The sequence below is a fragment of the Lathyrus oleraceus genome, chromosome 2 (genome assembly GCF_024323335.1).
Source record: "Lathyrus oleraceus cultivar Zhongwan6 chromosome 2, CAAS_Psat_ZW6_1.0, whole genome shotgun sequence".
Classification (NCBI taxonomy): Eukaryota; Viridiplantae; Streptophyta; class Magnoliopsida; order Fabales; family Fabaceae; genus Lathyrus; species Lathyrus oleraceus.
Genome location: NC_066580.1, coordinates 5,769,375 through 5,793,211, shown reverse-complemented (window position 1 = coordinate 5,793,211; position 23,837 = coordinate 5,769,375). Strand labels below are relative to the sequence as shown.

The following is a 23,837-nucleotide window of genomic DNA, read 5'->3' as shown; positions in this document are numbered from 1 at the left end:
ATACAAAATTTAATATCTATATAAAATTAGTGTCTTTTGTCTCTTCTTTTTAATGTTATGGGCCCCTTAATTCTACATCTTTTGGATCATTGATCTTCCTTTGCCAAATAAATATGTTTATTTTTCTTTTTTCTATAAATAATTTATTAGCTATCAATATAATATATGTTTGCTTTAATGTTTCATTTTCTTAGCATCTACAACCTTTTATAAATTGTTAAATAAATAAGCATAGGGCCAAAACTTTGAACTATAATACAAAACCTATATATCTTTTTAAATTTTAAACCGCAAAGTTGAATGCATGAAATTCAGTCAAATGAAGCAGATGGGACAATTGAGGAAGATTTTGAGATCATGCAAAGATTGAAGATGCACATAAAATATAGCCATGAAAAGTTCTTCTATCAAATCAAAGATGTTTATTCATCTTTAATGTTCATTGATATATTGTAGTTGGACAAAGTGGTACCCTAAAGTTGTATGGCTATGAAAGGTTGATATAGGTGTGCATGCGTGTGTAGAGATTTGACTCATTGATTAGTTTCTATGATTTAAATAATTTTATAATTTCCATCTTATCTAGGATGAATGTTGATTTTCCTTGACTAATTTTGGCTCAACTATACAATTATTATTTTTATTGAGGACAGATTAATTTTTTAAAAATATATATAATTACATTGTTGTAAATTATTAACAATAAATAATTTTGAGTGTGTTTTAAAATGACAAGAATAAATAATATTTATAAAGTATTGTAGTGAAATTGAATTTAGAAATAGACAATATTTGTAAAGTGTTGCAGTAGGTTTGAATTCGAAAATAGACAACACTTCGTGAAGTGTTATAGAATGAAAGTAAGCAACTTTTGAAGAATGTTGTAGTAGAGGAAACAATCTAACTTTTGGCAAAAATTTGTAACTCTCGGTAAAAATAAGTTGTTTCACCGAGGATCGTAATCTTGTGAAACAACGTCAATATGATATATAAATAATTCATTCCGAATTCAGAAAAAACATATAAAAAAGATACATACATCCTCTTCACTAAAATTCCAGATACTCTTCCCTACATTCGAGTTTTCATCGGTCTTGTGCAAACTTGAGTATAAGCTTAATTATTCTGGATATTTCTGTGTTCCAACTCTAAGACATTTTAGAGTGCTTGAAATATTTATAAGAAAAGTGATTTCATTCACGATTCTAGCCTCGATCCATTCGATTTAAATTAATTTTCTAACAATCTTATAAGTGTTGCAAATAATGACAACCGAGGTTTTCGTTTCAAGTATCAAAGTGACAAATCAAAAACACTAGAACAAATAGTACAAGAAATCGTCTTTATCGACGCGGATACGTTTTTATGATTTATCATAAAAGTTAGAACAATATGAAAATCATAAAATCAAGATCCAAAATTAAATTTTACTTATAGTTGGCATCAAAGTAAATGATTATCATATCATGATTATTTGATAATTATTAATTAATTGAGATGTATCATAGTTAATAAAAAATAGTCATAAATTCTTTGATTATTCACATTATATCTATTAATTATATTTTAAAGTAAGTAATTATTTAACATATTTTATGGCATTTAGGCGTGACAATGGGGCGGGTCGGGGACGGTTTTTACCTCCCTCAAACCCAAACCCGAATTCCCAAATAGTCTTCGTTCCCCGCCCTAAACTCAAACGGGGATGGAGAATCAAAACTCAAACCCGTCCCAAACGGGTTCGGGTTGGGTTCGAGTATCCCCGCCCCGCCACCATTCATTTAGTGAAATCAATTATTTTAATAAAAATATTATTTTTTTCCAAAACAAAATTACATTACAAATAATAAAATAAAACAATCTAAAAAAATTTCATATATATATTTCAAATATTTTAAATAATAAATTCAAATTAAAATATCAAAACATTGACCACATATTTAATATTCTAAATTATTAAAAATAAATAATAATATACATAATGAAATAAACAGGGTGGGTACTAGTGTCCCCATTATCCGACTCGTCCCACTATTTTATAATCGGAGAAAACCCAAACCCAAACTCAGTCAAAGCGCGTTTTCCCCATCAACTTCGGAGCAGATTCGGGTGGGTACCCGCGGGTATGAGTTATGTTGTCATGCCTAATGGCATTCATATAATTTTTGTTTTAAATAGAAAAACTAGATAATGTGGGATACTTGTTACATAGAGCAATACCATAATTACATTCTATGTGAGAACAATTATATGAAAAAACATATACACTAATTTGATTCAACATTATTACAACATGTTTGAATTATTTTCTAACGTATTGTAACAACAATTTAGATATATGTTACATATTTCTTACAATTAAAAGTTTCAAAAACTATACTCATATTCATCTATAAAATTCTCAAATTAGCTTGCATAAAAATCTTTATAAAGGAAAGGCATAAAAAGCTTATGTTAGAAAAAGTTGTCAGCATTTTTTAAATTAGGTCTGTTGCATTTTTTAATTCAGATATTGCTAACCAATTTAACAAAACCTTTTGCAGTTTTAAATTTTGAAAAATTATTTGAAATTCAAAATTCATCATGCACTTATTAAGTCAGGTTTCCGTTTAAACGAATTAACAAGTCTTGAACAGAATTCAAAATTATGTCTTTTCATGAACCATCGTCATTCTAAACTTTTGCAAACCTTCATGAAAATGTCTCAAACTTTTGCATCAATTCATAGAGATTTCTTAGAATATATTCAAGGCAAAATACATTAGTTTTTAAATTACCTCTTTCATTATTAATTTTTCACATTAATTCAAATAATTTTCTAAGTGTTCATTCTTTTTCGAAAATGTTGAAACTTTGTGCATAACTCTAAAATCATTCAAAAAGTTTCATAATATATTTTGAGCACTTAAGGTTTATATATATTGTTTGTTGAATTGTATATTGAAGGGGAAGAAGAATTATTTATTCTTGAAAATTGTCCAAAAATATCTTTTATTTAAAAGTATCATTTTGTTATAACTTGATCACCAAGTGTGTGGTGACAATTATTTATAAATAGAAAGTGGTGTGCTTTCTAAATGTATGTGATATGTGATAATCATCATAATTTTGGTGATTATTATAGAAAGGTCCTTTGAATTGGTTTGATTCAAAGTTCATCATAGTTGTTGGTGTATTTGTGAAATTAAGGAGGTAGTAGCTTCAAAAGACTCGGTTTTTGGAAGGATGTTATCCAAGACGAAATGGGTGCAAGTGGGTGTTTAGAAGGAAGTATCATAGTGATGATACACTAAACACCTACACGTCAAGATTAATGACCAGGGGTTTTAGACAAAATGAAGATGTTGATTATTTCGACACATATGCGTTAGTAGCAAACACAATGAAAATTAGAGTATCGTTTGCATTAGCTTTTTTGGATGACCTTATAGTTCATCAAATGAATGTCAAAATAATATTCCTAAATATAGATCTCAGTGAGGAGATTTATATGAAGCAATTTGAAGGTTATGTACTTTATAGTAATGAACAGGAGGTGTGCAAGCTTGTTAAATTCTTTTATGGATTAAAATAAGCACAAATAAAATGACATTAAGAGTTTGACTTTGTCATTGCAAGATTCACCAATTAATAGGGAGATATACAACTTAAGAGGAGAATGTTCAATCATTATCAAAACGCGAATTCAAAGAGTTTATTATCATGAAAATGGAGAGATTATGAGAAATACATCTTATATATAGTTCAATTTTGATGAAGACAAAGATTATCAAAGAAGAAAAGGATCAAAAGTGTCATGCACATCAATGATGAAGTTGATCAAGAAGGTTGAACATAGAAATTTAAGTTAATGTTTGAGACAAGTGAACATAACTAAGGTACTCATTGCAATTCATATTATATTACTTTAAATTACTCAGAATTTCATGTCTCACTTCATCTAAAAACCTTTTTTCATAATCATACATGATTACCTAAAAACATTCTTCATCTAATTCTTGTGACAAGTGTTTGTACACAAAGTTGTGTGAGAATATTGTGATATTCATTTGTCTCTATATTGATTATATGATTGGTCATTAGCAATCTTGGACTAGTTGACACATTTTTGGGGATCAAAGTAAATCGAAATAGTGGGGGTTATGAACTTGGTCAAACACATTATGTTGAGAAAGCACTTGATTAATTCAAACACTTACATTTCAAAAAAGTGAGTACTCCATTTGATCCTAGTGTCAAACTTCAAAAGAATGATGGAAGAGTTGTGACTCAATTGGAATATGCAAGTGCATGCAATGTACTAGACCCGATATAGCATATGCAATTAGTAAAATGAGTAGATTTTACTAGCAATCCAAATGGTGAGCACTGGAAGGCCATCATTAGAATTTTTGGATATCCTATGAAAACCAAAAATCGTGATATCCATTATGGTAGATTTCTTACCATATTATAAGGATATACCGATACGAGTTTGATATCAAGTGTTGAATATCATAAACTTGCATTTATATGGATATTTACACTAGCTGATAGTATAATTTCTTGGAAGAGCAAGAAACAAATTTGGATGACTCTGTCAATCATAGAATCAGAGTTCAACGCTTTTGCTTCCGCTTGTGAAGAAGTTGTGTGGTTGAGGGACCTTTTGTTGAAAGTTCCATTGGCTAAAGACAATGTTTCAAAGGTGTTGATACATTGCGGTAGTCAAGTCACTTTACCTATAGAATACAAAAAATGTATAACAGAAAGTCTAAACAGGTAGGACTTAGACATTCCTTTATGAGAAGATTGAATAAATATGGAATCATTTCACTCACCTATAATACGAACTAGCTATAATTTGGTTGATCTATTTACTAAGCCACTGGCCAGAGACTTAGTAAAAATAACCTCTAAAGGCATGGGATTGAAACTCCTTGAGTAAGAGTTCCGACAACGGCGAAAATTCAATCTTACGTTAACAGAACATTAACCTCAAGATTCAATGGGTAACAACAAGTCGTTGATTTGGATGTTTGTCGATAATTTCGTGATAATGTTGATCTTTAAAATGAGGGTTGGGTTTTTAGTTAAACTCTTAATGAAGTTCAATACTGAGGGTATGTGCCTAATGGAAAAGGATATAATATGAACTTCACCTATGTGAATTTCGAGACAGTGTCGTCTCAAAGTGAGAATTGGAGTTTCTCTCACAAAAAATTCATGAAATAGGAAAACGTATGACCATAAATAAGTGTTAGACGAGATATGTAGGGGAAGAACCATTAAAGAATGTGTGTAAGGTAACGTCACTCTAATCATATGGATTAATGGTTTAAAAGCATTGCTACCTAACATTCCTATTAGACTTTGTGTTGTCCTCATAAAGGTTAATATTTAAATCGAAAGATACATAATTGTATTAATATTCTTTATTTCTCTTTTTCTGGAATTGATCTTGTCATTATTAGAAACAAGTGGGAGATTATTTTAAATTATTAATAATTAATAATTTTGAGTGTGTTCCAAAATGACAAGAAAATATGCAAGAGAAGATTAATTTTGAATTCATAAATAGGCAATACTTGTGAATTGTTGCAATGAGTTTGAATTCAGAAATAGACAACACTTGTGAAGTGTTGCAGTAGATATCGACAAGGCTTATGCCCTTATAGCGAAAATGATACAAAACAAATATCAATAAAAAAACGGCCTTAGTTCTAGTGAGTGAGAACATCATAAGAGAAAGAAAAAACGAAGTAGATGTTTTTTATCATCTCAATATTAAAGTCGATGCCATTTGACAAAATAAATGTAAATGCTATAATCCCTACTACCCTCTTTTGTACATAAACATAATAATAAAAATAAAAGTTTGTTGAAACTTTTAAATAAATTTTTAATTTTTTTCAAATATTAAATATGTTTGTGATCTCATAAATATTTTAAATTTCGATTTTAATCTTTCAAAATATTTTCTTCAAAAAATGATACTTTTAAAAATAAATAATTATATGCATTTTTAACCATATGTCTAAAATAACAAAAGTTTCACAATATATGAATCACATGCATCTTATAAAAAAAATTACTCACCTTAAAATGCCAAAACATAATTGTAAAGGCCCAATTACTCACAAATTAAATCAACAAACAATTCACTAAACAAAAAGATTGTCTTACAAACTAATAAAGAGTAGTAATAACATAGTTTTACCGATAATAATAATTATAAATTAGATCGTATATTATAAAATAAAAGTAATAACCAAAATATATAATTGACGGTTAATTATCGATTATTTATGATAATTAATTTGACATGGAAATGAGTTTATATCTATAATTTAGATTCTATCATTTCTTTGATTGACCGGAAGCAAAACCTAACTTAGTGGTTGGACAATTGGATGCGTTAGGTGGTTAATTGTCCTCCTTTTTATTTATTTTTTGATTGCATCTCTCTCTAATTCTAATTGTGGTTGTTTCTTTTATATTTCTTCTTATTTCTAACTTGTTTGGTTATCATAATTCTAGTTCTTGCACACTTTTATTTTCTTCTCTACTCTATTTTATATATATATATATATATATATATATATATATATATATATATATATATATATATATATATATATATATACTCAATTTTTCTATAAAAAAACAAAAGGAATTAAAATTAATTAAAAAATTTACCCAAATAATTCATTTTTTCAAAAAAAAAATCTCAAAATAACTCATTTTTCAGATTATTTCTCAAACTATCCCACTTTGAAGAGGTGACACGAATTGGCGTTTGCTCTCTAAGTTAAAGAGGTCGCGCCAATTGGATTAGTTTGTGCACATGGTGCTGCCAATCCAATTGGCGCCCATGTGTAAAAAAGGAGATGAGGCGCCAATTGATCTAGCACCTCTGTGTGTTTCATAATTTTTTTTTTAAAACAATGTACAGTTTAGATAAAAGTCGAAATCAATCAAAAAGAATAATTTCGTTGACCGCGATGACCTAACCAGCCCCCAGTCCCACACCCCCTAGCTATTCGAACGTGTGACCCTAATCCACGTTGATGATTCACCCCAGGTGTTTAAGTATTTGAGGGGCTAGGAACATCATCACCACTTGTAGGAGATTGTCTAAGATATTCAGACAAATTCGCGTAGTCATGTGTATGGAATGAAGCGCTACCGTCATACCTGAGTTCGCGATCCATGCCAGAGTAGTTGGGTTATGTTTGAGTTATTGGAGGACGACCAGGACGATTGAAGGGGGACATTTGTGCAAATGTTCATTGAGGAAAGGTTGAAATGATTACTGTGGAACATGGTTATACGAAAAATAGAAGGGCGCTTTGCTTATGGATGTTGCACAAGACGACAATAATAATGTCTTTCCCATTGCTTTTGCTCTGTTTGAAGGTGAAACCGCTGGTGGTTGGGGTTTATTCCTTAGTCATCTCAGAACACATGTCGCTCCACAAGTCAATCTCTGTTTGATTTCAGATAGACATGCTGCAATTGAGAGTGGTTACAATAACCATGATAACGGATGACATAATCCTCTTTCTACCCATGTCTATTGCATTAGACATATCGCACAAAACTTCATGTGTGCAATCAAAGACAAGAACCTTCGCAAAAAAAAGTGATGAATTCAGGGTATGCTTCAACTCAGTCGTCATTTCAACATTACTGTGACGAAATTAGATTATCTAATGCAGATGCGGAAAGGTGGGTGGATAACATACCATTAGAGCAGTGGACAAGGGCATTTGACATAGGTTGTCGATGGGGCCACATGACAACAAACCTTGTGGAATGCATTAATGGCGTATTCAAAGGCATTAGAAATCTACCAATAACCGCATTGGTCAGAACAACCTATTTTAGGTTGGCATGTACCTTTGCAACCAGAGGTAAAAGATGGAGTGTGGTGTTAATGTCAGGTCAACTATTCAGTGAATGTTGAATGAAAGTGATGAAAGAGGAAATTATCAAAGCTAGCACACACGCGGTTACAATCTTTGACCGTCATAGGTAAAATTTAAGTGTACAGGAAACAATGGACCACAATGAGGGGAGAACAAATTTATCCTATGTTGTCAGACTAAACAGAAGTTCGTGCGACTGTGGAAAGTTCCAGGCCTTCTGTATTCCTTGCTCCCATGTCATTGCGGCATGCGCGCATACTCGCCAGGACGGTTACATACATCTATCTAATGTTTACAAGGTCATTATCGTCATGAATGTCTATAATAAAATCTTTTCAGTGCTAGCAATGGAGGAATACCGACCTCCATATGAAGGGGACATAGCTTGACACAACGATGAAATGCGGAGAAAGAAAAAAGGACGGTCAAACATCATGCGTATTCGAATAGAAATGGACACGGCTGATAAAATGATTAGATTATGTAGTATATATCGTCAACCCCGACACAATAAAAAAAATATCCCAATCTACGAGCAACCTCTGCATCATAATTTTGTATCTCGTTTCAATTTTTATAACCTTTGATTTTGATATATTAATAACTTTTTGTTACAACAAGGTTAACAACAAACATCACTCCAACTTAAACACACTTAAAACCGAATAGGTCTAAATAAACAACACAAACAACAAATACAAAACAAATGAAAATACTTAACCACAATATTTCTAACTGATTACAACAATCAAACTGATGTCATCCGGTCCAAACATCATTTCCCTAGCATCCTTATCATTTTTTACTCGCACCCAACCACGTACGTCATCGAGTCTCTCAATACTTCTAATTTTTCCCCTTCAGGTATGTTTCCATCTAACCAACGAACCAACTCCCTCTTTAGCTGCTCGAAACGACAGATGTTCCAAAACATCATCTCCATCGGAGGCTTGTCTCTCGAATAAATCACTTTTTCATAGCGGCGACGAAGACGAAACATGTTTCCAATATAATGAAAAGAGATGTGGAAAAATGAATCACCCAACACATTTATTTATACAAAAAAAAAATACACAATACACGGAGACGTCAGACCAATTGGCACCTCCTCTCACTTTATACACATGGACGTCAATTGATTGACATCACCATATGTTGTAGTCAATTCAATTGACGTCCCCTCTTTAAAATTAAGGGTAGGCGCTAATTGATCTGACACCTACGTCTTAATATTTTTTTTTAATTTGGATAGTTTAAGAAATAGTTTGAAAAGTGAGTTATTTTAAAAAAAGTTATAATATAGGATATTTAAATAAAAAATTCAATTAATTAAACATAAGTCATACCTCATGCCAATACAATTTTCAACTTTAGCAATGTAAAAATCACTTAAGTCATACCTCAAACCAATACAATTTTTAACTCGCAGTCATCTTTTGGTCTTCCTCAAATTTATTTGGAACGGAAAAAGTTATCGGAAAGTTAACTTGAATTCATCCTTACTTTCAATGTGTCATTATTATCATATTAAATAATTTTGTTCAAGGATTTAATTGAAATATATTAATAATATAAAATAATTTTATACCGTCAGTTAATCTTATACGTTTGATATTAAAATAAGTTTGACTTTTATTTTAAAAATATATAAAATAATATAAATGAGTGATGATGATGAATCAATCATATAAATCTTTTTATGTTGATAATATATAATAATTAATTATTTTTCAAATCAGATAAAATCCGACCTATTATTCAAACTAAAAGAGATTATAAAGATCGGGTCGGATTTTGCGCACCCTTAAATTTCACTCTTTCTTAGCATAGCAACTACCACATCAAAGGCTCATAAATTGCCAAGTTGCAACTAAAAAAACAAAAGGCCAGGACCACAAAATGTACCTAATTAAAATTAAAGGAAGAAATTATGTTGTTGATTAACTGAATAGAAAGCTATTAAAGTCACTCAACAATCATAATGTCTATTCTTTTTTTATATCAAACATATCATTATCTCTTAACATAATTACATCACATTCTTAATGACCCATTTCACAAAAGTGCTAAACTCATTTTCCGTTTTATATGTCACTAATTCTAATGCTCTTGTTTTCAGCCAATCTTAAGATAAAAATATGATTCTCACGCAAGTGCTTCCTCTAGTATTTAGTATAATCTTATCATGTTAAGACATTGTTTATTCTCTTCATATATGTTAAATGAAGTCACGATTGCGTATGAAAAACAAAACTTGGATTAATAGAAAAAACAACTCCTTAAATAGATTTCAGTTCCCTCAAGTATTAATCTTGCAGTTTCCAGCTTAAAAACATTTTTACTTATTCAAAAATGGACTCCAAACTAAGTTTAACAAATATTTTTAACTATATTTTTCATCTTTACAAATGTATTATTTTTAATTTAATTTAAAATAATATAAAAAAATCGTTTGTAGTCATTGTTACGTTAACCATAATGAATAATAAAATGGATGGAATATGTCGTCCTGATTCATTTAACCATTTTTGGAAATGACTCTTTTTATCTTTACATGAGCATTTCATATCTTTAAAAATTCAAAAATGTCTTTTATACTTTGGAGAACACTCAAATCACACTAGAATATGTTGATATGAGATTCATCTCATTTTACTAAACAAATTGGCTGATTATGTATTTTCGAATATTATTGTAAACACATCTCCGGACACACTCAATACACGCAAATAAAGTATTAGGTAACTAGTGCATATCCAACCGATTTTTTATTTATATTTATTTATTAACTTTTAAACAAATTATTAAAAAATTATTTGAAATAAATTACATAATTATTTATATTTATTTGAATATTAGATAGTCTAATAGAATATACTAATTTAATTTCCAAAGTGATACAAATATTATCTATTGAATTTAATGTTAAAATTTCTTTACGAGCTAAAGAAAATGGATAGAAATTTTATGGAAAATGACTAACCTAAAACAACTCTATCAACAAAAAAGATACTTTCTTAAAATAACTAAAACAGTGGAGTTGAAATTAACGACTGTTTCAGTTGAATCTCTAGACTGCAGTCAAGACTTAGCTAAAAACTTTATCTGAAGATATCTCTGAACACATTCAATTTTTTGCAAAATAAAAATGCTCAATAATTTGTATTGAAATGTGTGTAAAAAAGGTTCATCCGAAAATGCATCATCAGACATTGCCCATTTTTCGCAAAATAAGTGTGACTAAACAATTTGTACTAAAATATGCATAAAAAATATTTGTCCAAAAGTTCATCTCCAAACATTATATCATTTCAGACTTTTCACAATGGTGAGAGATATAATATAAAGAAAAGAAAAGGTGAAAACAACAATCTCCTCTCTTTTTTTCCGAGTGTGGGTTGTGATTTTTAACTAAACACGGTCAATTAATTCATCCCCCTCTAGCCACTAAAAAATGAGATAAATATAGGAGGACCATTTCTTAACCCACCCTATCAGTTTCTATTGCACCACGCGAATTTTCACAAATGCCTCATGTTTCCGGAGATGCATCTCCAGATAGGGGTGTTCAAAACCAAACCAACCCAATAGAAAACCGCAAACCAAACCGAAACCGCAAAAAATCGCATTTGGTTCGGATTCGTTTGGGAATTTTTTAATAAAACCGCATGGTTTGGTTTGGTTTGCGGTTTGTATTTTGCAAACCGAACTAAACCAAACCAAACCGCATTACGTTACAACCCAAAGTTCACTTATCCCACATCCAATCCAAACCTCAAACCTAGTATGCCTTAACCTTACAATTACAAACGATTTTCTCTTAATCACACTTAGGGTTTCAATTTTAACCTTCTTAAATCTCTCATAGTAGTATCACACATTCTTCTCATCTTCTTTTCCATGTAGGTCTCGCCTATTCTACTCTAATAAGTCCTCTATTATGTTCTTTCTTTTTTATCTTTTATGTTACTATTTTCTCTTCCAAGTACGTTTTTATTGCACTTTTCTTCTCAATCTCGCATCTCTTATGTTCTTTTTTTCATCTTCTCTAATCTCTCATCTCATATGTTTTTTTTATATTTTATTATAATGTCTTTGATATTATTTTATGCTACTATTTATATTTGTCCTTTATTTCACTTTTGTCTAATCTGGTTTTTTGTATATTGAATGAAACGTTTTTGTCTAAATATGATGACTTTTGACGTTATTTAGTAATATATGAATGACTAAACACAAACTTATGTCGTTATTTATAGGAGTATATATGGCTCAATAAAAATATTATAAAAAACCGAACCAACCCAAACCGCATTGATTTGGTTTGGTTTGATTTTATTTCTAAAAGTCAACCGAACCGAACCGCATGCTTTTTTCTCTTACGGTTCGGGTGATTTTTATCGCAAAAACCGCCCAAACCACACCGCGAACACCCCTATCTCTAGACGCACCCACACAATCAAGTAAGACCATTCAGAGTGACACACTATTGTTTGGTTTATTTTATTCTAGAGATGCATCTCCGAAAATTTTTCGTAGTTACATTTTCGTAAGACAGACACATCGATACCAGATCCAAAAACATGTCATTTTTCAAATTGAAATTAAGATTCATAAAATAAAATTAGGATAACATAGATGATTCAACTTAAAATGCAACATTACACTTCAATATCCAGGTGGACGCTTCAACATCTTCAGAATATCTTCAACCGATCTTGAAATTGTCGCTTCTAACTCTAGCAGAACTTTTGTTTCGAAATGGAAAAACGTATTCCACATAGCCCTAACATCTGCTTGCGTCTTTATTCAAATTTCCTAAACCCAATCTTCTTGTTGTTGTCAATCGACAGTGAACGGTACTCGAGCTTCACAATCTTTCGATTGTCTCCGTAAGGTATAAGATAATGGATTTCTTCTTTGATATCTTTGAGGGAGGTGAAGTCGTTGAGCTTGAACGTGCGTCCGTGTGTAGAGCTGGAGAACGAGACATTATTAGCTCGTTTATTGATCAACTCGTCCAACAGTTTCAAGAGTTGTTGTATCTCGGTTCTACCCCCCATAAGCGCATTGTTAGTTAGGTACCGAATATTATACACTTGCTTGATATTTGATATATTTTTGGGTTGTTTTCATTTCAATATTGCAAGTATATTTTTCGGTTGAACCAGATTCAAGGTCATGTTAGCAACACATTCCTTCTCTTCCATGAGCCGACAAACACTAGGATGGTCGGCTAAATTTTCACACAAATCATGGTTATGCAAACCACATATCACATTAAATCTCCAGTTTTTATTTGCCAACATGTAGCCATGCAACTTGAACGGACACTCAAATTTTCTAGAACCAGTTTCGTCTCTTTTAAAATTCTGGAGAGGAGTTATGTATTTCCCGCTTCTTTCGCACGTCATTGTCATAAAGACGCATCTTCTATTCGAACCATTGTCGGACCTTCCGATAACCACACCAAATCCAAGTTTAAAGGCCTCCATACGAATTATTGAAGCATTTGATCACGACATCCAAACTCTTACTTGTTTTTAAATTAGTTGCCAACATCTATCGCCTTCACGACAACACCTTGGACATCCTGAGAAATAACTTGTTTTGAAAAAATATTGGGGTGCACCATAACTAATGAAAGCAATTACAACATAACAACATATAAGCGCTACTATTGAAGACAGAACTAGAAATCAAACACATACAACTTCCGGAGATGCATCTCCGGACAAGTTCATACTCGTTCTGGAGATGCATTTTCGAACACGACGCTCTTTTTTTCAGGATAAAAAAGCATGATTAATGTGAGCAATGCATATGGAAATGAAGGATATTTACTTGGAATTCTATCTTCTTTTGTTCTCTATGATGTGATGAACAAAAAGAATGGAGATTTGGAGTTAAAAAAATGGATCGAGAATAGAGGATTTTTTTATGAAGGGTTTGGTTGAAAACCAACTATGGCAACAATGATTGTGTGATCATTCATCTGCTTCTTTTATCTGACAAACAAATGTGATAGAAAATTTTAAAATCCCGCCCATAATTTCGGAGATGAATCTCCTAAACTTCTACTGAACTGGTAAATAAATAATGTATTTTTAAAAATGTTCCGAAGATGCATCTCCAAAAATGTATGACGCCTCTTAGAATGACATTTGTTAAGCATGTAAGAGATACGTTAAGAGATGCATCTCCGGAAACATAAAAGATTTTTAAAATTCGCATGATAGAGTAGAAATATATAGGATGCATTAAAAATGCTTATATAGAAGAGCAGATTGGTCCAACGAGCCTTAATATTTCAAAATGTTTATTTTTTTCATTTTAGTTGAATAAACATTTTAAAAGATTTTTTTTTAATTTTATTACTTTAATTAACTTTTAATATTTTATTTTGTCATTCTTGTTAATTTATTTTAAATTTGTATACAATAAATCATATTGTTATAAATGATAGTTTGTATTCTATGGTTTCATTAGTTACATAACTTAATCGGTAGCCTATCTGTGAGAATTTTGTCTTAAATATTTATAAGTGGAAAGTTATATATTCTAACCCACATTTATGCAATTAATATTTTCTTAGCTTTCAATTAATTTGGATTATTGAATCAATTTTTATAAATTATTTAATTAATATTTTTAATAATAACTTGCAGTTTCTCAATCCAACATAAATAAAGAGATTAAAAATAGTACATTACAGTACATTATATTTTTCTCTTAAACAAAATATCACAAGTTCAAAAACACATAGGAATAATATCAATTAACAGTGTACAGTGTTTTATATATATATATATATATATATATATATATATATATATATATATATATATATATATATATATATATATATATATATATATATATATATATATATATATATATATATATATATATATATATATATATTAATATTAGTACAAACACATTGATTTTTTGTTACAAATATGAACTATATTAAAAATTAATTTCAAGGTGAAAAAATACAAAAACTAAATTTGAAACATTTATAATACAAAATAATTTGTTCTGTTTTTGAAAGGAAAACAAAAATCACGGATACTAAAAATTAATACACTTATTAGGATGAAAAATAATATTTTAGCTTAAAATATTTACCGAGAGAAAAATAGACAAAATAATAATAATAATAATAATAATAATAATAATAAATAATAATAATAATAATAATAATAATAATAATAATAATAATAAGATGACATGATGGTCATATTAAAATTAAAACAAGTGCTCAGGTGGAAAACAAAAATGTGAAATGTTTATTTGATTTTAAACTGCCATATTTTTATGTCTCACAATTCTAGTATATATAAGTAAAACACTAGAATATCCAACACTACATTAATTTGAGAGCAACATGTTCGAATTTTGTAGATAAAAAATATAGAGAAGAGATTAAAATTCATCAATCAAATTTGTCATCATTAAAATTCGAATTTTATAGATAATTCGAATATTATAGATAAAAAATATGATTGCTTAAGGAAAGCTGAAACTTCATTTAAAAGTGATTAGTTAAATTTTCGTGATCGGCAAAATTTGAGCTCTATAAATAAATAAAAAATACAATTGGAATATTTGAAATTTTATCAAAATTGGTTACTTGGTTTTGTTGATAAATAAAATATGATTCACATAAGAGAACTAAGATTTCATTAAAAATGGTTGGTCGGATTTTTCATAAAAAACAATTATATCTACCAAAATATTAGTCACTAACTGTTACGCTAGAATTTCGTAAACAAACGTTAATCTTTTAATTAAAGGCTATCTAGTGAATTCTAAGACACAGTGATAAAGTTCTTAATTTGTGATTTTCTTTAGGAACAAGACACGATTTGGATTAGGTCGAAATACTCATATTAAAATGTAAATGTGCAGTCTTGACTGCAGTAGAACAAGAGTAAAACAAAAGCATTAAAAAGGTGTAGGGATGAAAGTAACTGAAAAGTAAACTAAATTTAAAAGACTTTTGAAATAAATTAAAGGTTGGTGTTTCATGTTCCGTACATTCTCTCAATGAAGACCTTTTTCTCTAAATGTTGATACTTTGAGTGTAAGTGAGATGTTGTAGTAAAATAAATGCACCTAATTCTACAAATGAAATCCCTATATATACTAGTAAGGAATAACCGCTCTTAACGTTTAGATTGTCCGTTTTTGTCACGTGAACGCATGCATGCCTTTCGCCTTGTATTTCCTCCACGTGTCTCTCAGGATGTAACTCCAAAAAATAATTGTCATATTCGAACGTGATGTCTGCGCGTCAAATAATCGCTTCCTCGACGCATTCGCTTTTGTCGAGAATTATGTCGTTGAGATATCTCCACAACATTCTCCAAAAATGTCAAGTCTCAATTTCTCCTCGTTTGGAACCCAACACCACACACAAGTCATAAAAAAAGTCAACATATTTTTGACTCCAACCATTTTACCAAGGCATTTTCCTATGTCAAAAATCCCAACTAACACCAACTCATTCCAATAATCCGTTAGAATCATAACTTGGAATTACTACATAGACATAATTATGAACCATTAATGATAACTATTTCAAAATACATGTCCAACAAACTTCCACCAAAATAAATTACCCTTCCTTCAACCTCTTGCACCATTGAAGAAACCCACATACACCAATCTTCAACAATTCAACAATGACACAAATAGCCTTTTCGGAGAAAAGTGATGCTAAAAACCCTTAGAAAATGCTCCAGAAAAGTGATGGTAAAACCCTCAGAAAATGCTCCACAAATGAAGAATTGATAGTTAGTTGAATAAAGTATCATAGAAATTGTGATGTTAATGTCATCACCTATTTTAGTTTCTCTATAAAAAAGAAACTTTAAAAAACTACCATCACTTAAATGAGGAGAGTCGAGATTTTATTAAAAATGGTTAGTCATAATCATCGTTAAATTTTGAATTTTATAAAAAAGAAAACATATAATTGATAGATAGGAGATGGGATTCATTAAAAGTGATACATAAGATGTTTTGTCATCGGTCATAGTGATTAATCGATGAAAGATTCGCATTAGTAATATATTTTATTTGTTCTATAATAAATTATTCAATTCATCATTTCACACATATTAAAAAAAATAAAAAAAAAATAATATTAATTAGAAAGTAAAATTGAAAAAAATGTCTTTTTATTTCATACGAATGGTAATCGAGTGATATTTAAAATTAAAAAAAGAAAAAGTGAAACACTAGACGAACCAATTGTGTTAGAAACCAGTCTGCAATTGCCACAAAATTTCAACCAACCACTTGACAGGTTAAGTATCAAGAATGAATATAAATACAAGACTTCACCTAAATCAAAAACCAATAACCATCCTAGCCATCATCATGTCCTCACTTTTCAACAAAACCTCTTACATTATCAAAACAATCAACAATCTACCTTCTTCTTCCATTCCTCTATAAATTTTCATCTTTCACCTTCTTACAATCCTAAAGCAAATCACACTTTTTCTTCTCACACCATAAACAATGTCTGCAAACTCAAAGAATATGTCACTTTTTCTTCTCTTATTAAACTTTCTTTTCTTTTCATGTTGCAACTCTCTTCTTGATGAGCAAGTTCAAGCTCTTCTAGCATGGAAGGAGAGTTTAAACACGAATTCAGACGCATTACCGTCGTGGAATCTTTCAAACGGAACACCGTGCAACTGGTTCGGTGTGAAGTGCAATTTGCAAGGAGAGGTAGAGGAGATAAACTTGAAGTCGTTGGACTTGCAAGGCTCGTCATTGCCTTCGAATTTTCAACCTCTCAAGTCATTGAAAGTTCTTGTCCTCTCGTCGATGAACATCGCGGGAAGGATTCCGAAAGAATTTGGAGACTATCAAGACCTTGTTTTCGTTGATCTTAGTGAAAATTCTCTCTTTGGTGAAATCCCGGAAGAAATCTGCAGGCTAAGCAAGCTTCAAAGCTTAGCTCTTCATACAAACAATCTCGAAGAAAATATTCCATTCAACATAGGAAATTTATCGAGTCTTGTGAACTTGACACTCTTCGATAATAAACTCAGTGGCGAAATTCCAAAGAGTATTGGCTTATTACGTAAGCTTCAAGTATTCAGAGCTGGAGGGAACAAAAACCTCAATGGTGAGCTACCATCGGAGATCGGAAACTGCACCGACTTGGTCATGTTAGGCCTCGCGGAAACCAGCATTTCCGGTAGTATTCCTTCGTCGATAGGAATGCTGAAAAAATTACAGACCATAGCCATTTACACAAGTAAGTTATCAGGCTCTATTCCAGAAGAGATAGGAAATTGCAGTGAGTTGCAGAATCTGTATTTGTACGAAAACTCAATTTCCGGTTCAATTCCACGTCAAATCGGAGAGCTCGGAAAGCTTCAGAGTCTACTTTTATGGCAAAACAATTTGGTAGGGACAATTCCGGAAGAGCTCGGAAGGTGCAAAGATCTCAGTGTTATAGATTTGTCAGAAAATCTTCTCACAGGTAGCATTCCAATCAGTTTCGGAAAGCTATCGAATCTTCAAGGACTTCAGCTGAGCGTTAATCGGTTATCGGGTATTATACCACCCGAGATTTCAAATTGCGCGTCTCTGACTCAGTTTGAAGTTGACAACAATGCTATTTCTGGTGAGATTCCTTCTGTTATTGGAAAATTGAGAAGCTTGACACTTTTCTTTGCATGGAAGAATAAGTTAACAGGAAAAATTCCGAAAAGCCTTTCGGAGTGCGAAAATCTTCAAGCACTTGATCTGTCATATAACAACTTAACTGGTACAATACCAAAACAGCTTTTTGTGTTGAAAAATCTCACTCAACTTATGCTTCTTTCCAATGATTTGGAAGGATTCATACCACCTGATATAGGTAACTGCACAAGTCTTCACAGGTTGAGGCTAAATCGGAATAGACTTGTCGGTATTATTCCATCTGAGATTGCGAATTTGAAGAGTTTGAATTTTTTGGACTTGAACAACAATAATCTTGTAGGGGAGATTCCTTCAACAATATCAAGATGTCGGAATCTTGAGTTTATCGATCTCTCACACAACAAGCTCTCCGGGAATTTAGATGCTCTTTCTAACCTTCTGAATCTTGGTTCTTTAAATGTTTCCTTCAACGAATTCTCGGGAGAATTGCCTAACACGGCGTTCTTCAGAAAACTCCCTCTCAGTGATTTCACTGGAAATAACATATCAGAAGCCAAAGATGATACCAGATTAGCTATGAAGATTATATTTTTCATTTTGTTAAGCACAAGTGCAGTACTTACACTTTTCCTAATCCACGTCGCGGTTCGTGCTTGTATTGCTTACAAAGTAAATAACAGTTGGAAGATGATTTTGTACGACAACATTTATTTCTCTGCCGACGACGTTGTCAAGAATTTAAAACCATCCAATGTGATTGACACCGGAAGCTCAGGAGTTTCGTACAAGGTGAAAACTCCAGAAGGCCAAATATTAGCGGTTAAAAAGATGTTGCCGTCATTAGATTCTGAAGCAGTTATGTCTAAAATCGAAATGCTATGTTCAATCAAACACAAGAATCTTGCCAAACTTCTCGGTTGGGGGTCGAATAATAAGAATATGATGCTGCAGTTTTATGAATACCTCCCTAGTCTGAGCTCAGTGCTTCATGGTTCAGAAAAGGGAAAGTTGGAATGGGATACCAGATATGAAATCATCTTAGGTTTGGCTCAAGCACTCACATTTTTGCATCATGATTGTGTGCCTTCTGTGTTGCATGCAGATGTCAAAGCAACAAATGTGTTATTAGGTCCTGGTTATCATCCTTACCTTACCCGCTTTGGCCTCGCAAACATCGCCAGTGAAAAAGTTGAAGATGATAAATCCAATCCAGGTAATTTATCTTTCTAATTATCTATCTATCTATCTATTTTTGTGCGAGTAGTACTAATTTTTATTGTTTTTGGAATGTGTACAGAGCTCGACTCAATACAGAAGATCAACGAAAAAACCGACGTGTACAGTTTCGGCGTGGTGATACTCGAGGTACTGACAGGAAGGCATCCATTAGATCCAACTCTACCAGAAGGCATAGACTTGGTTCAATGGGTTAAGAATCACTTGGCTAGCAAAAAAGACCCATTTGAAATTCTTGACTCGAAGCTAAGAGGAAGGACTGAACCTACTACTATGCATGAAATACTTCAAACTCTAGCTGTGTCGATTTTATGTGTCAACGCAAAAGCTTATGAAAGGCCAACAATGAAGGATACTCTTGCGATGCTCAACCAATTTCGATATTTTGTTTAAAATGTATTGTAGGCCAGTTAGGGCAGGCCGGAGTTATTCAAATGTAATCTTAGGTATAAAAATGCAAATGTCAAAAATCCATAATAAAATGCATTGTAGAGCCTTTCACTCGAGTTAACCGATTAAGATATATCCAAGTCAGAAATATTACATATATCCAAAGCAGAAATTGTAGAGACTTGCACTGGTGTTCGAATCTCGTTATGTGCTAACAATCCAAGACCCACCCGCACGTGGACGGTGAGATTAGTTTCCTTTGATTAGTCGGTCACAAGTTCAGATACGAAGTTTTCTCAACAAAAAAAAGTACTACTTATATACCAAATAAGTGCAATATATTTTACTAGGGATGTAATACTTAGAATTTGGGCATACATTAGACTAAGATTCCTGAATTGTATCCCTTTCTCTCTCTCTCAGTCATAAACACAGCCTATGAATTCAAACAATGGCCATTCAAACAATGACCATATGGTCCCATCCCACGTTTGATATCTCACTTTCACATACCACATCTGAAGGAGACTTATCAGCGATTGGAAAATCTTTCGGAAACACATACTAAGTTGGGATTGAAAGTTAGCATAACAGTAATCACTAATGATTATCCACATGCAGGACCACTAATATAGTGGAATGAAGATAAACATGTATAAGGAATGCATGGTCATGCAGCATATGCAATGGCAAAAATGGTCAAGGGATTTTGCATTAATTACAAGGTTTAAAAAAATAGCTTTGCTTGATCAAAATTGCAATGAAAAACCAGTTTCAAACCAACCCAAAAGCTCTAATTTATTGCATTAGGGATGCGGCTTTCCACCGGGTTTGACCTAATCCGTTATCCAACTCTTTCAAACTTCAATGGATTGGGTTCGTCGTTCAACCCACAATTTCATTATCAAAACCGAACTGAACGGTTCATTAATGGGTTGAATTGGGTCAATGAAACCCAATTCAATATAATCATACTCATTTATAACACTCAAAGTCAATGAAACGAATATCTAATAAAACTCATCAACACGACATAACACTTTATAATAGTATAAAATTTAACAAATCACATTATTTCCATAAAATACATAAGTTGAAAATGATACAAAAGAAAATAAAAACTATACGGATTGTTACGTTCTAAAATGAATGGATTCTGGTAATTTATGAGTTGGATTGATTTGGGTCTGCGGATTATTGGATCGACCCGCACCCATGAGCACCGTTGGTCGGCAGAGGAGAAATGAGATTTTGGTTAGTTAAATTTTTCATCCCCACCAAAGTTTAAGCTTTGTAAATGAAAAAATATGATGAGGGAGAGTGTAGATGAAATAAATATGATTTAGAGCAGAAATGGGATTTCAAACAAGGCGATATCATTGTTTGTTTTTTGTTAAGCCATTACTATTAAACTTTTCAAGTGGTATGAAATGAAATTGAATACATGATCATTTTCTGGAATAATTAAAATCGACTGGTGCAAAATATATATTAGATAAAATCAGTGGTATATATTCTATTACTTACCACCATAAAATATTTTTTCTTAGTTCAGTCCTAAAAACATGGTAAAATACATTTCATCCCAATCATAACTTACCCCATTTTCTTACCCTCTAATCTGTGCAGAATAAGAAATGGCTTTGATCCCTCTTTAATATATCCAAACAATAAAATAAGATCTCTTAACATAAAATTGCTCAGTTAGAAATCTCCTAACTCAGACTCAGAGTCCTTGACACCTAAATGGCTCTACAATGTAGCTTCTACAAAAAATCCCTTATTTGGGTGCCTAAACCATAAACTGAGACTAGTTAAGATATGGTTCATGATTTTAAAGCTCCAAAAAGTAGCTTCTACAAAAATCACGTTGTATATTAGATTATATGTATCAGTTTCATCACAGAACACTATATTAACCAAAAACACTACCAATGAGAATGTAAACATGCAATTTCATTCACTAAATCAAAACCAAAATTTAAAGGCCACAAAATACTCAATTGTTTCATTCAGATCCAATAACAAAAATCAAAACTAGTTATAACAATAACAACAATAGAAAAACAAAACCCTAATCAATGGTTTGCATGATATCTTCAGGAGCAAACTTAGTACCCTTTTCCTTATCAGCAGCAGCACGACCCTTCGCCTTCCTATCAATCAACGACTTCCGATCCTTATCCAAACGGAGCTTCGTGATAACCACCTTGGAAGGGTCCAACCCAACGTTAACCGTTGAACCGTTAACTTTCTCGCGAGTTATGCGCTCGATGTGAATCACCCACTTTTTGCGATAAACCTGAACGATCTTTCCTTCACGTCCTTTGAATGTTCCTCTAACTACCTGAACCTCGTCGTCCTTGCGAACCGGTAAGGAACGGACGTTGTATTTGGATCGAAGGTCGCCGGAGAGTGGAGCGCTCATTAGCACGCGGCGGACGCTTGACGGTGCTGTGAAATGAGCTTTACGGCTCTTGCGGCGGCTGCTGGAAACCCTTGGATTGAACTTCATCTTCTCCTCTCTCTCTGTCTCTCACTCTCTCTCTCCAAATGAAGGGTTAGGTTTAGGGTTTCAGATTCAGTTTTCTCACCCTTGTTTTTGTGATGAAAGTTTGATTGGTTCTGGGCCAACTTATTGGGCCTTATTGGCACATTTTAGAGGAGGATTTAACCTGCATCTCTCAATTAAATGTGAAACTCTACATATTTTTATAATCTACAAACTGCTTATGTATATTTATTTATTTTTATCAAAAAGAAATAATTATATTTCAAATGGGATGAAACAAAGTCGATCCGAGGTTGCTGGCAACCAAGAGGCTAGACTAACCGACCGATAAACGGAACACAACAATCAAATTTTATTACAAACTCTATTACAATACATAACAAGCTTTCTATCGATCTTTACTCTTAATAGAATTATATCAATAATATTTTTCTTTGAGGCACCCAATCGTCTTGTTCTGAAAAATCATCTTATTTCTAATTGTCCAAATAGTGTGCAGAGTTTCTGTTATAGCAACTTTCAGCAATCTCTTCCTGTAACATTTACCACGTGTCATTTGGCAAATCTAACTCAACTCAGTATCACAACCCCCAAAGTACGAGTGAAAATCTTCCACTTAAGAATTTGGATCCAAATTCCTTTGGTCACAACGCACTCAAAGAACAAGTGATTAAAACTTTCACGTAAACCGCAAAAAACACACATTTCTCATCGGTGACAATTCTAAAACAGTGTAATATGTCTTTGGTGGGCAATCTATACTAATAGGTTAACCAAAGAATGAACATCGCTCCTGGTCTATAACAATTCCATAGAAAATCTTTCACCAATTGACTTTTGGCTGACACCTCTCATCATGTGGTATACATGTTTTATTTCGTACCTATTTGTAGTTTGGAAAGACTTCCACACTGCAGAATGCATGAGGGCATCCCAATGTTTGAATATAGCTTTAAGAAGCCATGGACAATGCACATGAGGAGTGAAAGTAGCGAGGTCCGCTTTTCTCAGGTAGTATGTGTGGATCCAACTTATCCACGATTGATCTTTCTTGGCACAGACATTCCAAAGGAGTTTCTCAATTGTTGATTTGTTCCACTCCACAAGGGATA

General features: G+C 32.0%; 2 protein-coding genes across 2 annotated transcripts; one reads left to right on the top strand and one right to left on the bottom strand.

Moving 5' to 3' along the window:
* Window positions 1-17,237: 17,237 nt before the first annotated feature.
* Window positions 17,238-20,329, top strand: LOC127117555 (leucine-rich repeat receptor-like serine/threonine-protein kinase RGI4). Its single transcript, XM_051047612.1, has 2 exons — window positions 17,238-19,800; window positions 19,885-20,329. The coding sequence occupies exons 1-2, from the start codon at window positions 17,448-17,450 to the stop codon at window positions 20,214-20,216; spliced, it is 2,685 nt and encodes an 894-aa protein (XP_050903569.1). The 5' UTR covers window positions 17,238-17,447; the 3' UTR covers window positions 20,217-20,329.
* Window positions 20,330-22,148: 1,819 nt separating this feature from the next.
* Window positions 22,149-22,914, bottom strand: LOC127117554 (60S ribosomal protein L26-1). The gene has a single exon (XM_051047610.1). It carries the CDS (start codon window positions 22,726-22,728, stop codon window positions 22,288-22,290), a length of 441 nt encoding a protein of 146 aa, XP_050903567.1. The 5' UTR covers window positions 22,729-22,914; the 3' UTR covers window positions 22,149-22,287.
* Between the last annotated feature and the right edge of the window lie 923 nt (window positions 22,915-23,837).